The sequence below is a fragment of the Lutra lutra genome, chromosome 14, assembly GCF_902655055.1.
Source record: "Lutra lutra chromosome 14, mLutLut1.2, whole genome shotgun sequence".
NCBI classification, from domain to species: domain Eukaryota; kingdom Metazoa; phylum Chordata; class Mammalia; order Carnivora; family Mustelidae; genus Lutra; species Lutra lutra.
In genome coordinates, this window is record NC_062291.1 from 29782375 (window position 1) to 29803353 (window position 20979).

Below are 20979 nucleotides of genomic sequence, written 5' to 3' on the forward strand. Positions count from 1 at the left end.
AGTCTAACTCTGTCCTCTATACCTTCTAGGTAGGAATATTTGGTGCTAGTGTGGTTCTGATTATGTTCTTCTCTAAGTAAAGCCTTTGCCAGTCAAATTCTATAGTATTCTGATTATCTATGGTTATATAAGAAGTCATCCCAAAACTTAGTGGTTAAAAGCAACAACTTTTTATTCTTTCTCTTGGTTCTCAAGTATGACTAAACTCAGCCAGGATTTCACACATCAGGTCTCTATGCAGCCAAAGTCAATGTTTGGCCTCAGTTGCAGCCATTTTGGGTTGGCCATCCAAGATAGCACACTCACAGGGATGATAGTCAATGGTGAGTATTGGGTGAAAACTCAAGTGAGCCTGTCAGCCAGGGTGCCTACCTGGGTTTGGCCTCTCTATATGCGATGGGTTTCCTACAATGTAGCAACAGTGTTCTGAGATGGAGTGTCCCAAGATTGATCATCTAAGAGATTTAAGTGAAATCTGAAAGGATATGTTAGCCTTAGAAGTCCCAGAACGTGGCTTCTGTCACATTAAAGTGATCAAGCAAGTCATTAAGGGGGCACCTGAATGGCTCAGTCGGTTAAGCAGCTGCCTTCAACTCAGGTCATGATCCCAGGGTCCTGTGACTGAGCCCTGCATCAGGCTACCTGCTCAGCAGGGAGCCTGCTTCTCCCTCTCCTTTTGCAGCTCCCCTACTTGTACTCTCTTGCTCTCTCTGTCACATCAATAAATAAATAAATAAAATCTTTAAAAAAAAGTCATTAAGGCGAGCCCAGTGCAAGAAGAAGGGTATTAAATTTGACATAATGATGGAGGAAAGGCAGTCATATCAAAAAAGAATATAGAAAATGAAGGTATTATTGTGGCCATTTTGGAAAATGCAACTTACCACATATGGAGAATCTTGGTATTTTTCAATATACTAGTGTAAAATACCAATAGCCTATTTTTACTGGATAACACCAGAAATTACAGCACGATTCTACAGCTCTTGGTCTCCCTGACCCAAGTATTCTGTCTCTTTTTTCTTTTATTACCTTTTCTAACAGCATCATTATTAAAGTGGTAGAAACATGGAGGTGCTCAGGAGAAGGCATTTCTGCATAGAGCTGTGGAGTCCAATATGGTAGCCACTAGCCACATTTGCTACTGAACACTTGAAATGTGGCTAGTCCAAATGTACTATACATGTAAAATGCACACTAGATATCAAGAACATAGTACTAAAAAGACTATAAACTACCTCACTGATGTTTATGACTACATTTTGAAATATTTTGCATATATTTAATTAAATAAAATTTAGTATTTTACCTGTTCATTTTATTGCATGTGGTTACTAGAAAACTTTAAATTATATGTGGCTCACATATTATTCTAGTTTGCATAATTTTCCTTTGGAAAGCACTGGCTCAGAAAATAAATGAAACCATATTTTCCATTGTGTAGACCACAACAGTTCATGGTGTTTTCGGGCATTTTAATTACTTCATGCTAAATCTCATGTGAAATACATAAACACATTCAAAATCAATATTTGGTATTTCTATAAAAACAATTGCTTTTCCTGAGATTTAAGTATACATTTCAGATTTAACACATCTACATTTTACTACTTAATTGAGCAATTCATTTCACATAACATTTCCAAGTTGCTCACACAGTTTCTGTACAAAAGTAAACTACATAACCCCTGATTAAGATCATGTATTAATTTTCTATTACGTTCGTAACAAATTAACACAAAACTCATAGCTTAAACAATACCAATTTATTGGCTTACAGTTCTATAGGTCAGAAGTAGGACATTGGGCTAAAATCGCAGTATCAGCTGGGCTGTTTCTTTTAGGAGGCTCTGGGGGAGAATCTGTTAACTTGCCCATTTGGGTTGTTGAAAGAGTCAGTTCCTTGTGCTTATGGGACTGAGATCCCTGTTTTCTACAAAAGGCCCCCCACATATGTTGGTCATAGCCCCCTTTCTTCAACTTCAAAGCAGCAATACTGAGTTGACTCTCTCTCATTCTTTGAATTTCTCCTCCTTATTCTAGCTCATTTCTCTTTGATCTAGCGAGTAAAGGTTCTCTGCTTTCAAGGAGTCAGGTGATTAGACTGGGCCCATCGGTTTAATCTAGGAAAAGTCTCTCCATCTCAAGGTCCCCGTCCTTAATCACATCTTTGAAGTTCCTTGCACAATATAAGGTAATATATTCATAGGTTTCAGGGATTAGAGTGTGAATATCAAGAGCAGGGATTGGAGGCAATATTCTTTCTACTTCAGATAGGAATAAAAAAAGATTTTTTAAGATTTTAGTTTTAGGTAATCTCTAACCCAATGTGGGGTTTGAATTTACAACCCAAGATCAAGAGTCACATGCTCTACCAACTGAGCCAGCCAGGTGCCCCAGGAATAAACTTTCTATAGGGAGATAAAACTTCTTATAGATATATCCTTGCCACATGTAAATGAAAGAAAAGTATTTTCAAATGAGATACAGGATCATCAGACTGAATCATACAATCCAAATCCACTAGGGTACTAGAAATTTACTTCTAGTTTATATTAATGTCAAACTGAAACAGTGAAATGCTGCCTTAGTACATTAAAGCAAACGACTTATTGGAATGATAAAGTTTTGTCAATCAACAACCTTGGTTGAGTATTGTCAGATACGAAGTGATAGTTATCTCTAAGGAAAACACTTAGTCAAACCTAGGTTCAATTTATCTTTTAGGGGAAAACAAGTGACTAAATTCACATCAAGAATTCAATAAGCTATTTTGTTGTGGTTACAAGACTTAAAAACATATACGAAAATTTATGTTGCAAAAAAGGAACCAAAATATGATGGGACAATCTACAATTTGTAGATCACTAATAGTCTCCTCCAATTAATTATTAAGTGTAACAAATAGCCAAGCAAATCAACTACACAAGTTGCTTATCTTGTCTGACCCTGCTAAACCTACTTCAGCACAGACATAAAGCTACAGTTTGGCCTTTAATCCTAAATTTGTATTACAAAGGTAAGATAACTTCACTATAAATTCATTCAAAAACATGTTTCAGGGATAAAAGATTCTAGTACTAATTCCAGTGTGGCATGGGAGAGATTCCCCCATGCCAACAAGCAGTTCTCAGAACATCGGCTGGGTGGTCTACAGTTCAACTCAATTCTGATACCATCTACCCAGAAACATCTACCCAGAAATCTATGGTATCAGATACCATAGACTCAGAGGTTAGTACTACATGGGCACCAGGGTGGTACAGGTGGTTGAACATCTGACTCAGTTTTGGCTCAGACTGTGATCTTGGGGTCATGAAATGGAGCCCTACATCAGGCTCTGTGCTCAGCACAGAGTCTGCTTGAGATCCTTTCTCCCTCTGCCCCTCCCACTAATGCTCTCTCACTCTAAAACAGATAAATAAATCTTTTAAAAACAGAGTCCAGGACTACAAATTTGTCACCACCACTCTCCCCCAGCACTTCAGATTCCAATTCCAAGTCCAGTTTGCTACCTGTAATTCTGATCATTTGGCTATAAACCAGAGGTTACTACAATCCCAATCCCCTCCTCAGGTTCAATTAATTGGCTAGAGTGACTCTTGGAACTCAGAGAAGCATTTTACTTACTAAATTACCAATGTATTATAAAAGGATATAGTTCAAAAACAGCCAAATGGAAGAGATGCATAGGACAAGATATGTGGGAAAGGGCACAAGATATGTCCTTCGAATATGCCACTATTCCTGAATCTCCATGTGTTCACCTGTCTAAAAATTCTCTGAACCCCATCCTTTGGGTTTTTATGGAGGCTTCATTAAATAGGCATGATTGATTAAATTATTGGCCATTGCAGCCCATCCCCTCTCCCCAGGAGGTCAGGGGGTGATACTGTCATTTTTAATCCTCTGACTGCAGGGTTGGTTTTCCTGGCAAACAACCTTCTCATCCTTAGATCCAAAGCTGACTCATTGATATAACGAAAGACACATTTATCACTCTCATCACTTGTAAAATTCCAAGGATTTTAGGACCTCTATGCCAGAAAAGGGGACAAATACCAAATATATACTTCTTATTATAAAACATTATATCACAAATGGAAACTGATTTACAAAGATAAAATAGCTAAGGTGATATTATGAATGATTCATAATCGGTTAGCATTAAAGAAAGGTTTTAACTGAAATTTGGCTTGTTTTGAAAGCAAAGAAATTTTAAGTTAATCAAATATATGAAAAAAGCCTATTTGTAAATTTGCAAATATTTAGTCTCATAGGTCAGTTTTCCTTCTTTCCTATATATTTCATCCCAACCAAACTGATTATATTTCCCACACCAATCACACAACGTTGATTCCTGCTTTTGTGCCTTTGCACAGGCTGTTACCCTTTCTGGAATTCCCAACTGTCTATGTTTCAAAACCAAGCGTAAGAGCTTTCTCCTCTGTGAAGCCTCTCCTGATCAACTACAGAGGAGTTTACTACTCCCTACTTGGTGCTATTATTGTATTTAATGCTAACTCCTATTATAGTTCTTATTGTGCTGTATTTTGCTTTTGCTTATTTTTTGCTTATTTGTTTGATTCTCCTTGACAACTAAGATTGTGATTGTTAAGACTCAGAAATCACCAGTTCTTAGCACAATGTATCTAGAAATATATGACTAGAAACTGCAACAACACTAATAGAATTTTAACTCAAACTTTATGTTTTAGCTATCTTTTATGGCCAATACAGAATCTGTCAATAAAATATGTTAAATTCCTCTTAAAATCCTTCATATGTACTACCCTTTCTGTAGTACATATATAGTCACATAATTTCTAGGTGACCATACATCTAGGTCTGCTTGGGAGTTCTGACTTAGGCTTTTTGTAGATCAGTGAATACCTGTTAATTATTATAGATCACCTTGATTTCTCAAAAGTATTTCGAGTTGGATGACAAATTATCTGACTAATAATAACTAACAATTTCCCAAACATTACCAACAGCAAATTAAAAACTATGGAAGGTCAACTATACTGACCAGACTTGTTAACACAGGATAATATTCCATTGTCCAAGGCCTACCAAAAAACCCCCACCATATTACTTTTTTCAATTAACTTCTATAATGAATTCTATGGTGCTTCACTTTCCTTTACAGGAAATACTAACTACAGATGACTCACAGCTCTGCCCCTCCCTAAGAACTGCCTTCAGCTGCAGGGAGCCCCTTGTCCAAGGTGACACTGATTCTAGAGTGACCCACAGGTAATGACTACACTTGTAGGGATATAAAGATTTATCTCAGTGTGGGACAACTAACTGCAAAGGACCATCCCAGCTCCAGAGCTCTCCACAGGATGGTTGGGAGATCTGTTCTAAGTCCCCTTCTCCCTCCACCCAATCCCACCTTCTCCATTTCCTTTCTGTTTATCTCCCAACAGAATAACTCCAAAAACCCTTCTTCATGTTAACCCTTATTTCAGAATCAGCTTCTAGGTACTGATCTAAGACAACAATCCTTGTCTTCATTCAAATATCATTTCCTAGCTAGGAATTATGCCCAGCTCAAAACCCTTATTATTTGTCCAACACTGAACTAACACTTCATGCAAAGACTCTTGCTTCCTACTTTATTATTGTCATTACTCTCATTTAACCTGTTTCTTTTTTTAATGTAACAAAAAAACTTTGAGTGAAGTCCAATGTTTAAAAACAAAATAGCAGGAACATCCAAGAACTACATGAGCAGTGCTTGAACACTGTGGAGTAAAGAAACACACGTCTTGGGAAAGGATGAGTTGAAACCTAAAGTGAGCAACTAACCTTCCCCACAAATATTAGAAATCTTGTGCTCAACCTCACTTATTATCAGGAAAATACAAATCAAAACCACAATGAGATACCACTTTACACCTCTCAGAATGGCTAAAATTAACAACTCAGGAAAAAACAGATGCTGGCCAAGATGTGGAGAAAGGAGAGAACCCTCTTACACTGTTGGTGGGGATGCAAACTGATACAGCCATTGTGGAAAACATTGTGAAGCTTCCTCAAAAAATTAAAAATAGAACAACCCTATGATCCAACAATCACACTATTAGCTGTTTACCCCAAAATATAAAAAATATTAATTCAAACAGATATATGCACCCTCATGTTTTGAACAGCTTTATCTACATAGCCAAGATATGGAAGCAGCACTAATGTCCATTAACTGATGAATGGATACAGATGTGCTATACATATATATGGGACTTATAGTATATAATACATGTAATGGAATATTAGCAATCAAAAAGAATTAAATCTTGTCATTTGCAACAACATGGATGGTACTAGAGGGCAATATGCTAAGCAAGATTAAGTCAGTTAGAGAAAGACAAACACCATATGATTTCACTCATATGTCGAATTGAAGAAACAAAACAAAAAATCAAAGGGAAAAAAAAGAGAGAGGCAAACCAAGAAACAGTCTCTTAAGTATAGAGAATAAACCAATAGTTACCAGATGTCAGGTGGGTTGGTAGATGGGTTAAATAGGTGATGGGATTAAGGAGTGCACTGTGATGAGCACCAGGTGTTATATGCAAGTGTGGATTCACTCTATTTTATACCTGAAACTAGCATTACACTATATGTTAACTAACTGGAACTTAAAAAAAAAAAAATAGAAAAGCTAAAATAAGAAAAGTAGGCAGCTATTATTATTTTTTTAAAAAAGGAAACTAATCAGATAAAGGGAGAACACAGAAAGAGAATGAGGTAATTTGTGAAAAATGAAAATAATTTAAAAGTAGAGGAATATCATAAAATGACAAGACATATTCCATGCAAAGGGCAATACACATTTGAAAATTTTCAAAGGTTGTATCTTCTATGCCAGAGAGGTCTTTGATCTTCATCTTTTGCCTTCTAACAAAAATACCCATGATTTTTTTTTTTTTAATTTAAATTCAAGTTAGTTAACATACAGTGTAGAAGCAGTTTTCTGGAGTAGGATTTAGTGATTCATCACTTATATATGACCCTCAGTGCACATCCCAACAAGTGTCCCCCTTAATGCCCCTCACCTATTTAGCCCATCCTCCCACATACCTCCCCTCCAGCAACCCTCAGTTTATTCTCTATAGTTAAGAGTCTCTAATGGTTTGCTTCCCTCTCTGTTTTCATCTTATTTTTTCTTGACTTTCCCCTATGTTCTCCTCTTTTGTTTCTTAAATTCCACATATGAGTGAAATCATGTGGTATTTGTCTTTCTCTGACTGACTTATTTCACTTAGCATAATACACTCTAGTTCCATCCACGTTGTTGTAAATGGCAAGATTTCATTCTTTTTAATCATTGAGTAATATTCCATTGTCCAACTTCTTTAACCATTAATTATTCAATGGACATTTGTGATCATTGCTCATGCTATTGTTGATAGTGCTGCTATAAACATCAGGGTACATGTCCTCCTTCCAATCCTTTGGATAAATCCCTAATAATGGAATTGCTGGATCATAAGTTACTTCTATTTTTAACACCTTTTTTTTCTTGTGTTGTTGATTTTAGCCATTCTGACAGTGTGAGGTGAGATCTCATTGTAGCTTTGATTTCTCTTTCCCTGATGATCAGTGATGTTGAGCATCTTTTCACGTGCCTATTGGCCATCTGCTTGTCTTCTTTAGAGAAATGTCTGTTTATTCATGTCTTCTGCCCATTTTTTAAAATTGGATTATCCATTTCTCAGATGTTCAGTTTTATAAGTTCTATATATTTTGGATACTAATCTTTTATCAGATATGTCTTTTGCATTCTCCCATTCTGTAGGTTGCCTTTAGTTTCTTGACTATTTCCTTCACTCTGACAGCAGCTTTTTATTTTAATGTAGTCCCAATTGTTTATTTTTTATTTTGTTTCCTTTGCCTCAAGAGGCATATCTAGAAAAAATTTGCTATGGCCAATGTGAAAGAAGCCACTGCTTGTGTTCTCTTCTAGGATTTTTATGTTTTCAGGACTCACATTTAGGTCTTTGATTCATTTTGAGTTTATTTTTGTATGTGGTATAAGAAAGTGGTCCGATTTCATTCTTTTTAATGCTGTTCTCAGCTTTCACAACACTATTTGTTGAAGACGCTGTCTTTTTCCCATTGGATATTTCTAACTGCTTTGCAAAGATTAATTGATCATATAGTTGTGGATCCATTTCTGGATTTTCCATTCTGTTCCATTGATCTATTTTTAAATTGACTTTAAGTCTGGAATTGTGACGCTTCCAGCTTTTCTTTTTTTTTTTTAATTAAGGTTTCTTTGGATATTTTGGGTCTTTTGTGGTTCCATAAAAATTTTAGGATTATTTGTTCTAGCTGGTGTATTTTGATAGGGATTGCCTTAAACATGCAGTTCGCTTTGGGTGTTTTAGGCATTTTAACAGTATTTTCTCTTCTAATCCATGAGCAAGGAGTGTCTTTCCATTTCTTTGTTTCATCTTTAATTTCTGTCATCAGTGTTCTATAGTTTTCAGAGCATAGGACTTTTACCTCTTTGGTTAGCTTTATGCCTAAGTATTTTATTGGATTTGATGCAATTTTAAATGGAATTGATTCCTTAATTTCTTTTTCTGCTGCCTCATTATTGGTATATGGAAATGCAACAGATTTCTGCACATTGATTTTGTATCCTATGATCTTACCAAATTCACTTATCAATTCTAATGGTATTGGTTTAAAGACTTTCTAATCTGCAAACAGAGAAAGTTTTACTTCTTCCTTACCAACTCAGATGCCCTTTATTTTTTTTTGTTGTTATTGTCTAATTGCTCTGGTTAGAACTTTCTAGTACTATGTTCAATAAAAGTCGTGAGAGTAGATACCCCTGTCTTGTTCCTGATCTTATGGGGAAATTTGTCCATTTTTCCCCATTAAGGATGATGTTAGCTGTTGGTTTTCAGATATGGCCTTCATTATGTTGAGATATGTTCTCTATAAACCTACTTTGTTGAGGACTTTTATCATGAATAGATGTTGTACTTTTTCAAATGATTTTTCTGCATCTATTGAAATGATCATATGGTTCTTTTTCTTTATTTTAGTGATGTAATGTATCACATTGGTTGACTTGTGACTATTGAACCATCTTTGCAACCCAGGAACAAATCCCAGTAGATCATATTGAATGATTTTTTTAAAGTTTTGTTGGATTTAGTTTGTCAGAATTTTACTGAGAATTTCTGCATCTATGTTCATCAGCTATATTGCCCTGTAGTTCTCTTTTTTAGTTCTCTTTATCTTACTTTGGGATCAGGGTAATACTGGCCTCAGAATGAATTTGGAATTCTTCCTTCCTTTTCTATTTTTTTGGAATAGTCTGCAGAGAATTGTTATTATCTCTTCTTTAAATGTTTGGTACAATTTCCCTGTGAAGCCATCTGGTCTGAACTTTCATTTGTTTTTTGATTACTGATTCGGTTTCTCTCCTGGTAATCAGTTTGTTCAAGTTTTCTATTTCTTACCATTTCAGTTTTGATCATTCATATGTTTCTAGGAATTTATCCATTTCTGCCAGGTGATCCAGTTTGTTGGCATACAGTTTTTTTTAATGTTCTCTTATAATTGTTTGTATTTCTGTGCTGTTGGTTGTTATTTCTCCTCTGTCATTCATGATTCTATTTATTTAGGTCCTTTCTCTTTTTGATAAGTCTGGCTAGAGGTTTATCAATTTTACTGCTTTTTCAAAGAACCAGTTCCTGCTTTTACTGATTGGTTCTATTGGGTATTTTTAGTTTCTATATCATATTTCTGTCCTAATCTTTATGATTTCCTTCCTTCTACTGGCTTTAGGCTTCATTTGTTGTCCTTTTTCTGGCTTCTTTAGGCTTAAGCTTAGTTTGTTTGAGATTTTTCTTGTTTCTTGAGTTAGGACTTATTCTATATATTTCCCTCCTAAAACCACTTCTGCTGCATGCCAAAAGTTTTGGATGATTGTGTTTTCATTCCTTTGTTTCCATGTATTTTTTAATTTCTTCTTTGATTTCCTGTTTGACCCATTCATTGTTTAGTAGAATGTTGTTTAACTTCCATATATTTTTTGGTCTTTCCAGATTTTTTTCTTCTGGTTGATTTCTAATTTCATAGCATGTGGTCAGAAAAGGAGCATGGGATGACTTCAATCATTTTTTTATTTGTTGAGGCATAATTTCTTTCATAACATATGATCTATTCTGGAGAATGACCCATGTGCACTTGAAAATGATCTGTATTCTGCTGTTTTAGGATGGAATGTTCTGAATATATCTGTTAAGTCCATCTGGTCCAATGTGTCATTCAAAGCTATTGTTTTCTTGTTGATTTTCTGTTGAGATGATTTGTCCCTGGATATGAGTGGGGTGTTAAAGTCCCCTGTCATTACTGTGATATTAGCAATAAATCCCTTTGTGTGTGTTTTTTTTTTATATTTTATATATTTGGGTACTCCCATGTTGGATGCATAAACATTTATAATTGTTATAGCTTCTTGTTGGATTGTCTCCTATATTATTACATAGTGCCCTTCTTTATCTTGTTACAGTCTTTTTTTTTTTAAGATTTTATTTATTTATTTGACAGAGAGAGACACAGCAACAGAAGGAACACAGGAGAGGGAGTGGGAGAGAGAGAAGCAGGCTTCCCATGGAGCAGGAAAACTGATTTGGGACTTGATCCCAGGACCCTGGGATCATGACCTGAGCCGAAGGCAGACACTTAACAACTGAGCCACCCAGGCGCCCTTACACTCTGTTTTAAAGCCTATTTTGTCCAATATTATAAGTATTGCTGCCCTGGTTTTCTTTTCATTTGCATGATAAATGCTTCTCCATTCCCTCACTTTCAATCTACAAGTGTCTTTAGATCTAAAATGAGTCTCTTGTATACAGCATATAAATGGGTCTTTTTTTTATCCATTCCTACACACTGTGTCTTTTTATAGAAGCATTTAGTCCATTTACATTCAAAGTAACTATTGATAGATATGTATTTATTGAGATTTTACTAATTGTTTCGTTGTTGTTCCTAGAGATTTTCTCTGATCCTTCTCGATGTTTTTTTTCAATTTTTGCTAGTTTTCTTTAGTGATATGTTTAGATTTCTTTTTCTTTATTATTTCCATGTTTCTCAGTAGGTTTTCTGTGTTTTGTTATTGTTGTTTTTGTTTTTTCTTTTTCCCCTGAAAGTGAGAGAGAGAGAGCATGAGCAGGGGCGGGGACAGACGGAGAAGTAGACTCCCTGCTGTGCAAGAAGCCCAAGGCAGGGCTTAATCCCAGGATTCCAAAATCATGATCTAAGCTGAAGGCAGCCATTTAACCAACTGAGCCATCCAGGGTGCCCAGTGATTTTGATATATGATTACCACTAGGCTTGCATATAACTTCTATAAATAGCAGTCTATATTAAGCTGATGGTCATTCAAGTTTGAACCAATTATTTCCTCCTCTTCTCTCCATGTTTTAGGTATATGTTATCATACATTATACCCTTTCTTGTGTGAGTTCCTTGACTGATTTTTACAGAAAATTTTTACTCCTTTTGTGTTTCCTGCCTTTATACTGTTAATTTTGGTCTCTCCATTCCACTCAAAGGGTCCCCTTTAATATTTCTTGCAGGGCTAGTATCATGATGCTTTAGTTTTGTTTAAGAAACTCTTTATCTTTCTTTCTATTTTGAATGATAGCCTTGATGGACAGAGTATTCTTGACTGCGGATGTTACCCATTCAGCACTTTGAATATACCATGCCATTCTCTTCAGCTTGCCAAGTTTCTGTTGAAAAATCTCCAGCACCTCATATGGGTTTTTCCATTGTAAATTAATGACTTCTTTTGGTTTTCTGCTTTAAGACTTTTTTCTTTATCAGTATATTTGCAAATTTAGTTACAATATATCTTGGTGTTGGTCTGATACTTTTTATTTTGATGGGAGTCCTCTGTGCCTCCCGGATCTAAATGTCTGTTTCCTTCCCTAGATTAGGAAAGTTTTTAGTTATTATTTCATCAAATGAATTTTTTGCCCCCTCTTCACTTTCTCCTGGGACCCCTATAATGTGAATGTTATTCTGTTTGAGGGAGTCATTGAGTTGTCCAAATCTATTCTTGTGTTGCGTAATTCTTTCTCTCTTTCTCTCTTTTGCTCAGCTTCCTTGCTTTTCATTACTTTGTCTTCTAAGTCATTAATATATTCCTCTTTTTCTTCTAGCCTACTGTTCATTGCATCAAGTGTGTTTCTAATCTTGTTTATTGCACTTTTCATCTCTGATTAATTTTTTTATAATTCTTTCATATCTGTGTTAGGGATCTTGCTGGTTGATGTCTTTTATTCTTTTCTCAAATCCAGCACATATCATTACGATTGTTGCTTTAAGTTCTACATCAGTCATGCTATTTATATCTGTTTCACTTAGATCTCTGGCTTAGCTTTATCTTGTTCTTTCATCTGGGATAAATTCCACCATCTTCACATTTTGTCTAAATATTTGCCTTCTTCTCTGTGTTGGAAAAGCCAGTTTTGTGAAAGAATGGAAGGAAGGAAGGAGGGAAGGAAGGGAGGAAGGGAGAGAGGGTAGGAGGGAGAAAGAAAAGAAGAGAGGAGAGGAGAGGAGAGGAGAGGAGAGGAGAGGAGAGGAGAGGAGAGGAGAGAAGAGAAGGGGAGGGGAGGGGAGGGGAGGGGAGAGGAGGGGTGAGGAGGGGAGGAAAGGTGAGGGCAGGGGAGGGGAGGGGAGGGGAGGGGAGAGGGATGAGATTTGGAAGCTGCCTTTACATTTTTAGAATTTGAATCCTAACTCATCTCCAGTATTCAAAGATTCATTGCATATACATCATCCTAACTGCTTTATCTTATCATCATGACAAATAAGGAAGACATCATTTCTCTTTTTTTAAAGATTTTATTTATTTATTTGACACAGAGAGAGGAAGAGCACAAGCAGGGGGAGTGGCAGGCAGAGGGAAAGGGAGAAGCAGACTCCCCACAGAGCAGGGGGATCCCAATGTGGGACTCTATCCCAGGACTCCAGGATAATGACCTGAGCTGAAGGCAGTTGCTAATCAACTGAGCTACCCAGAACCCAAGGCTAAAATCATTTCTAAAATGGATTTCAGAAAAGAGGTAGAGGACTTTTAATGAAGAAAAACCCTTTAACATCTCTTTATTGGCCTTAATGAATCTTTATAATTCCCCAGGAGAGGGAATAGATTAAATCCAGAACTTACAAATGAAAAAGGTCTCCAAATAACAAAAGCCAATCCATTTGATAATTTACTCACTCAACAAGTACATAAGAAGAACCAACAAGGCACTTTCACATAAGACCCCAAAAGAAGAAAATATTGGGCAAGTAAGAAGTCTGGAAATGCAAATTGTTCCCTGCAAAGAGACAGACCTGACTCGTTTACTTTAACTGTCACTCACTAAACTCTCTAATACCCTTCATAGTAAAGTATCAATCTGAGTGTTACTTTTACCAATAATCTTACATCACATGAAGATCCTGTCCAGCAACACATCCAAACTTGACATTATCAACATGATTTCAACTGACCCCTGGAGAAATATCTACATCTACTGATTCTTAGAACTGAAGTATGATGGCTACCCACCTCCAAATTTGTTTTCACTAATTATAGAAAGACCACGATTTAAAAAAAACAAACAGATTTCCCAATAAAAACCCTTCCTTCTTTAGACAGCCTTGTTGTTCTGCCCTAACCACATGAAGAATTCCTTACATACACTATACATCAGAGAAGATGGACTAGGTCTAACCAACACTGGAGGTATAAGAAAAACAACATAAATACCTTAGAAAAATATACTTCTAAGTTTTAAAAAACAAAAGTTAAACTTTATCTGATTCTGAATATTCTCTGGAGTATATTTTTAACTAGTAAAAATCTTATTTTGGAATATATCTGAATGTGCATCGAAATGAAGAGACTGTGATGAGAAAATTATGCTTCTGAATATTCACACTGATTTTTAGAAAAGACCTATACTTTGCAAAATAAGACATTTTATAACAGGCAATCCACCACATAAATCTAGTAGATACCTGGAACTCATTTCATTTAATGTCAGAGAAGCTCTTTCTCCAGTATATGGCATATACAGTATGCAATAATTTCATTTCATTTTTTCATTCAAAAATATAATCTAACTTTTTGTAATGCCAAGTATTGTGCCTGGGGCTTGAGATAAAATAGTAAATAAAACAGACATGTGATTTGACTACATAAAGCCTAAAGTAAATAAGGGATACTAACTACTATAATAGATTCAAAATATAAGGAGCAATGACGTTCCCACAGAAGAGACTAAGGAAGACTGATATTAGTGTATGTTATGGGGCTCCCAGAAATACTCACACCCTTATTCCCAGGACATGTGAGCATGTTACCTTAAATGGCAAAAGGAACTTTGCTGATGTAAATAAGGCTAAAAGCCATGAGATGGCATGATTATCCTGGATAATCTGGGCAGGCCCTATCTAATCACATGAATCCTAAAAAGTAGAAAACATTTCCTGGCTGGGGTCAGAGAAAGAGATGTGGGGACAGAAACAGAGTCAGAGAAATGTGACAATGCTGGGTATGAAGACAGAGAAAGAGGCTATGAGCCAAGGAATGTGGACGGCCTCTAGAATCTGGAAAAGGCAAAGAAATGGACTTCAGAAAAAAATTCAGCATTGCAGTACATTTGTATATTTAGGGTAAATACCCAGTAGTGCAATTACTGGGTCATAGGGTAGCTCTAGTCTCAACTTTTTAAGCAACCTCCATGCTGTTTTCCAGAGTGGCTGCACCAGCTTGCATTCCCACCAACAATGTAGGAGGGTTTCCCTTTCTCTGCATCCTTGCCAGCATCTGTCATTTCCTGACTTGTTAATTTTAGCCATTCTGACGGGTGGGAGGTGGTATCTCATTGTGGTTTTGATTTGTATTTCCCTGATGCGGAGTGATAGGGAGCACTTTTTCATGTGTCTGTTGGCCATCTGGATGTCTTCTTTGCAGAAATGCAAATGCATCCGGATGTTTATAGCAGCAATGTCTGCAATAGCCAAACTATGGAAAGAACCTAGATGTCCATCAACAGATGAATGGATAAAGAAGATGTGATATATATATACAATGGAATACTATGCAACCATCAAAAGAAATGAAATCTTGCCATTTGCAACAACATGGATGGAACTAGAGGGTATTATACTTAGCGAAATAAGTCAATCAAAGAAAGACAATTATCATATGATCTCCCTGATATAAGGAAGTTGAGATGCAATGTGGGGGGCTTGGGGATAGGAAAAGAATTATGAAACAAGATGGGATCGGGAGGGAGACAAACCATAAGAGATTCTTATTCTCACAAAACAAACTGAGGATTGCTGGGGGAGGGAGGGAGGGAGAGGGTGGTGGGGTTATGGACATTGGAGAAGGTATGTGCTATGGTGAGTGCTGTGAAGTGTGTAAACCTGGTGATTCAAAGACCTGTACCCCTGGGACTAATAATACATTATATGTTAATAAAAAAATTTAAAAATTTTTTAAAAAGAATGCAGCATTGCTAACACTTCCTTTTTTTATCCCAGTGAGATTTATGCTGACTATTGAGCTATGGATATAAAATAATTATTCCTATGTATATATGGAAAATATTTCCATAAATATATGGAAAATATTTCCATAAATATATGGAAAATATTTCCATAAATATATGGAAAATATTACAACAAATACATATAATCATTAGAGTGGTAAGTGGTGGTCTATTTTATCTGTAATGGATCCATCGGGTTTCATTTCCTACTAATTTCTTACCAATGTCACAAGACACTAAACAGAGTTTGAGTCAAAAAAAATTATCAAGACCTACTGATCTGTTTAAGAAAGTCATTTAGACTTAAACTGGTCATGTGGACTAAACCTGAGAAAACATTTTAGTATATGTGCTGCCGAAGCGAGCACTAAACCTGAGAAAACATAAACTGTATTCATTTCCCACTGCTGAACTTCTCTGTACTCAACAGACTTACAAAATTTGAAGCCTTGAAATCACATTCATATAAAACATCCACAGTTTATAAGTGTTAATCTTGTCTTAAGTTTTCACAGTTATCTTTATTGTGTCTCAACAATCATCAACAGCCCAATTACAAAAGCTCAAAACTAACCTGAAAAGTAAACCAAGCCCACCACATGAAACACTGCATTCTTTAAACTGGAAGTTGAAGATTGAAGTACATCAGCTATCCTAAAACCTTTGAGCAAATTCTGAGAAAGGTTTGAGTTCAGCTAATACTAGGAAAGTACATTCCCTTTCATTAAAGCTAATGAAAGGTATAAAGAAGCATCATTTGTGAAATAACCCTGGAATAAAACTCGGGAATCTGTTCTGAAAATATACCCCACTGTTTTTCCAGATTGGTTCCTGCTATTTAATTCCAATATTCATTGTCTAGGTCAAGATACTAGTATAAGGCCTAAAATACTGTATTTTAATATGAAAAAAGAGCTTAATATTAAACTGCCTTTGCAGTGCTTTCTCATAATACTAAAAATTCATTTTTTATTATTAATGAGCTGTACTTATAATGTTAATATAATGTACATATACATGGATTTCTGATCATGTGGACCACCACTGCATAAATTTAGCTCCTCCTGCTCTGACCTCTACACCAACATTAGGGCAGATCACCAGACATTACCCACACACTGAAATTCTTTAATTCCCTGAAAAAAAAAAAAAAGCCTTCCTCAAGAAGTATTTCATACTATATCCTAAGAGAAAGGAATATACAAATACACTAAGATCACCCAAAGAACAGCTTTCTCACTTCTTCCTTTTCTGTGTATCTGTTCTTATCATTAATCTTCCCCATGTTTTCTCCATGGTAATCATTTAATATAATAAATAAATACAAATTAATTGCTTTAGACACATTGTCATTTTAATTTGAAAAACTGAAAAGAAGCAAGTATTAAAGAAGCAAGTATTAAACTCAATATACTTGTATCCAAATAATAACTACTGAGCTCCTGCTACCTGAAAGAGCAAGAGAGATAATCCTCACTCTTTTAGAGCTCCTGTCCAGCAGAGATGGCAGACGAGTAAACACAGGAATTCCAACAGGAATGAGAGCTAAAAATGACGAAGTGCCATAATCGAGAGGTATTTCTGGGGTGTTTACTCCCCTTTGCCAGAAGAGGAGAAGAGGAAACATGGGCGAAGGAGGAAAGAAGAAGAAAACAACCTCTATCAAGTATGAAGAGTAATGCCATCTAATCAATTAAATAACTGAAAAGCATTTAAATTCCTAATTGAGACTACCCTTGGAAAAAAAATGAATTAAGATAATTATCTGGACATGATTTTAAAAAGCTACTTGACTCTGATCTTAATTATTTGCATATTATAAATTAAAAAGTTTCTTTCCACTTCACTCTTCTAATACAGAACTTACCTTGTTTTAAAACCAACATAACTATCAGGATATTAGTAACATAAGTAAGTTTTGCTTACTTGACAAATGGGCCTTGAAACTGAATACGAGTAAATCCTTCTTAAGAAAAAGAGCAGTAAAACACAGAAAAATACCTAAGTACTTTTAGTGCCTCACTTAGCATATTTTATACTTGGAGTAGATATTTAAACACTTCTCTTCTCTGTATGACAAAATCACTTTTCAGTAATAATCATTATTTTCCTGACTTGTTTTTAACTTTAAAGCAATTGACAAATCTTAAAGGAAAACAAATTTCGAAGTTAGTACTCAAATTCAATAAAATATTTCACAAATAAAAAAAAAATTTCACATATGAAGTTCACATGCATAAAATTTGGATTTACTTAACACAAATACTACCCATGGAAATTCACACTGTTTCATTGTCATGCTTTTTAAATTTAAATAAAATTCCATATGATATAAAACAACAGAATTGAAGTGACTCTATTTCATAGTTCTTTGTCTTTACAATCACTGTGTCATCATTGTTTATTTTGAATCTGCTGTTTAAATGCATAAGGAATATAATGGTTATTTAAAGTATAATCATAAAATGTGCAATTTGAATCATACATACATACTATTAAACATCACTTATAACCAACGTAATTGTTTAGAACTTAGAAGAACAAAAGAGTTTTGAGAAAAACATTTTATCACTTAACATTTAGAACTGTTAGAGCATGGTGAAAATAAAAAGCAGACCAACTTTCAGTTAGTCTTACTATTATTTAAATATCTAGATATTATGCAAGGTCTTAATGATTGCACCCAGGGCAGAATGCTCCCATCACTTTACCTTTGGTATGAATAGTTTTTAACTCAAATAGTTTTAAACCCAAAGTTGAAGAGAACCATAAAATCGCTTACGTGATATGCATTTATGATGTACAGGACCAGCTTCAGGGCATGTGACTGCACATAGGTGCCCATACTCAGAAAGAAACCTGATGGTTGGCCTTTAATGCTCAGCCATCACAGTCTCAAAATTTTTAAGAAATTTATCTTTGAATTTGGTTATATTAGTGAAGTCTGATGCAGCAATGAAGCATATGTCTTAGACTCACATTTAGTTCTGCCTTCCAGGCACAGGTCCTTAGCCACCTGCTCCCCCACCAAACAATTGCTGCCACTTCTGGTGATGGCCTTGGAACAAGGCAAAATGGGTCACAGTCATGGAGAAGAGCCACAGACACCTGAGAGGATCTGCATGTTCCCACAATTAGCCCTATGTACTAGAGAACCTAACACTAAATAGCAAATAAAAATCACCTTTCTTGGGTCAAACAAGACTGTGAAAAAGGAAAAAAGAGTTTTTTCCCCTGCTTTTGAAGAATATTTGCATTTTCATTTGGCATCAAGCTCCACAATTACATAGCCATTCCTGACTATGTAACGTGGGTGACTGTTTTTGGGTATCTGTTTGCTTTTGTATCTAAAGGAATAAAACAACTTTATCTATGTCTGATAAAGGGAATTTATCTATAATTTTATAATTAAGATAAAATAAACATATTTAATTGTATTTTACCTACAAATATGAGAATAATAATTTTAATAGTTTAAAGAACATGGGAGAAGGAAATCCAATACAATATTATCTTCTGAGTTTCTTATAAGTGATGAATTCCCTTAAAAAGTCTTTAACTAAAAATATATTATGTGCTCTCTGGGTTCAGGCTTGCCTTATATAATTTTCTATTTCTTACACTTTGTCATAATTTTCCATAAAAAATTTAAAAAATACTGGAAATAAAAAAAATATATCATGTGCTAAAAATGGAACTATTCTAGCTTCAGAAGCAGGACATGATGTTACTTACATGTTCTTCTTGTTAACAAAATCTGCCTTACAACTTTGATTTCTTGACAGGCAAGAGATTTTTGGTCAGGAGCCAAAGTCATCAAATATTAAGAGTATGGAGATACATCAAATGTGCAGAAGGAGCCTTAAAATTCATTAACTAATTTTAGCACATTTCAATTATTCACATAAATTACTTATACTGAACAATCCTAAATCTTCAACTTCATGCCCCAAAAGTCATATGATTTGTAACTAATAATTTTCAAAATGTACCTTCATAATTCTTTAATTATTCCATTTGTAAGGCAGATGAACAAAATATTTTATAAATATATATTATTATATATTAATTATATACATATTATAAATCCTTCATTTTGTTTAGCTCTATTATTTAAGAATTCTTTATGATCAATATATGCTTGACAATGTCGTCAAGGCTTTTTTCCTCATTTTGAAAACAGCAGCAAGATTTGAATGTTTAAGAACTGGCATAGATACTCTATAGATGGATAAATATGTACATATGAAATTAATGTCATATATGAAGATTTATGAAATGAAACCAAGAGCACCTTGAAACAAATATTTTCACATGTGTCTAAATTTAGATAGCATTTCTCATATTCCTAAGAGATCGCTAAAATTGCAAAAAAATTAAGACGTTATGTCACGTGTGAAAAGATTAGGAGCTATAGTTACAAACTATATGAATTCTTTACACCTTCAAAAATAACCCGATTCCTTCAACATTGACTTTATCTAATACTATCTAAATTCTGATTTTCTTATTCACCAATGAAATCCTGAACAACCTGCCCTTTTCTTCATCTTCCTTTTATCCTTTAAATTGATGTCCAACTCCAATTTCTTTTCTCCAATTTTGACTCCCTCCTTCAACTAATATTTAGATACTGCCTTAAACAAAACAATTATATATTGTTGGATCTCATCCCTAGAAATTCCTATATCAATGCTGTACTTTTTGAGTAGAACCCACTCAGAAAGCCAGCCTATGTAAAATCAAGTATTCATTTGTAATTTATCACATTTGTACACAGAGAGACCCTCAGCATATAACCAGTGAATGGGGTTGGGAGAAAACAAGTTACCTACATTGTTCATGTATTCTGAAAGCAGGTCCTGGAGAGCCTGGCGAATGGCATTGCATTCTGCAATAATCCGTTCCCGATGGAAATCTCTAGTACATGAAGAGTCAGCCAATAGTGCAGCCCCACTGATAATGGCTTCAAGACGTTTCTCTAGAGATGGTCTAATTTCTTCCTCAGTCACTGTGAGTGGATCCAAGACAATTAAATTCTAAAGGAAGAATACATTTCAATAATTAGAACTCCATTAAATTCTGCTTTTAGGAAAAATAAATATTATTTCATTTTCACATTTAGAATTCAGAAGAGATTTAAAAAAAAGAGAGAATTCATTTCCATGCATTATCCTATATAGGAATTATTATTCAAATGAGAGACAAAAATTGTGCAATTATGAGCATCAAGTCTAGTGTCAAACAAACCAGTATCCAAATCTTGCCTTTCCCAATCATAGATAGTATGAACTCAATCAAATATCTTAGACATTATGGAACTCACCTTCCTGATCTGTAAAATCGGAATATTAAAATGTTGCTTGTCCCATAAAACTGTTGT

General features: G+C 35.0%; 1 protein-coding gene across 6 annotated transcripts in view; it reads right to left on the minus strand.

Annotated features, from left to right (window-relative positions):
* CTNNA3 (catenin alpha 3) overlaps positions 1-20979 on the minus strand; it is a 1776580-nt gene that overhangs the window by 1235495 nt on the left and 520106 nt on the right. For 4 of the 6 annotated variants that reach the window (XM_047701796.1, XM_047701794.1, XM_047701795.1 and 1 more), the window contains exon 7: positions 20432-20635. In XM_047701796.1, the coding sequence (XP_047557752.1) occupies positions 20432-20635 (204 nt within the window). The other 2 variants (XM_047701799.1, XM_047701798.1) reach the window with 2 other exon arrangements.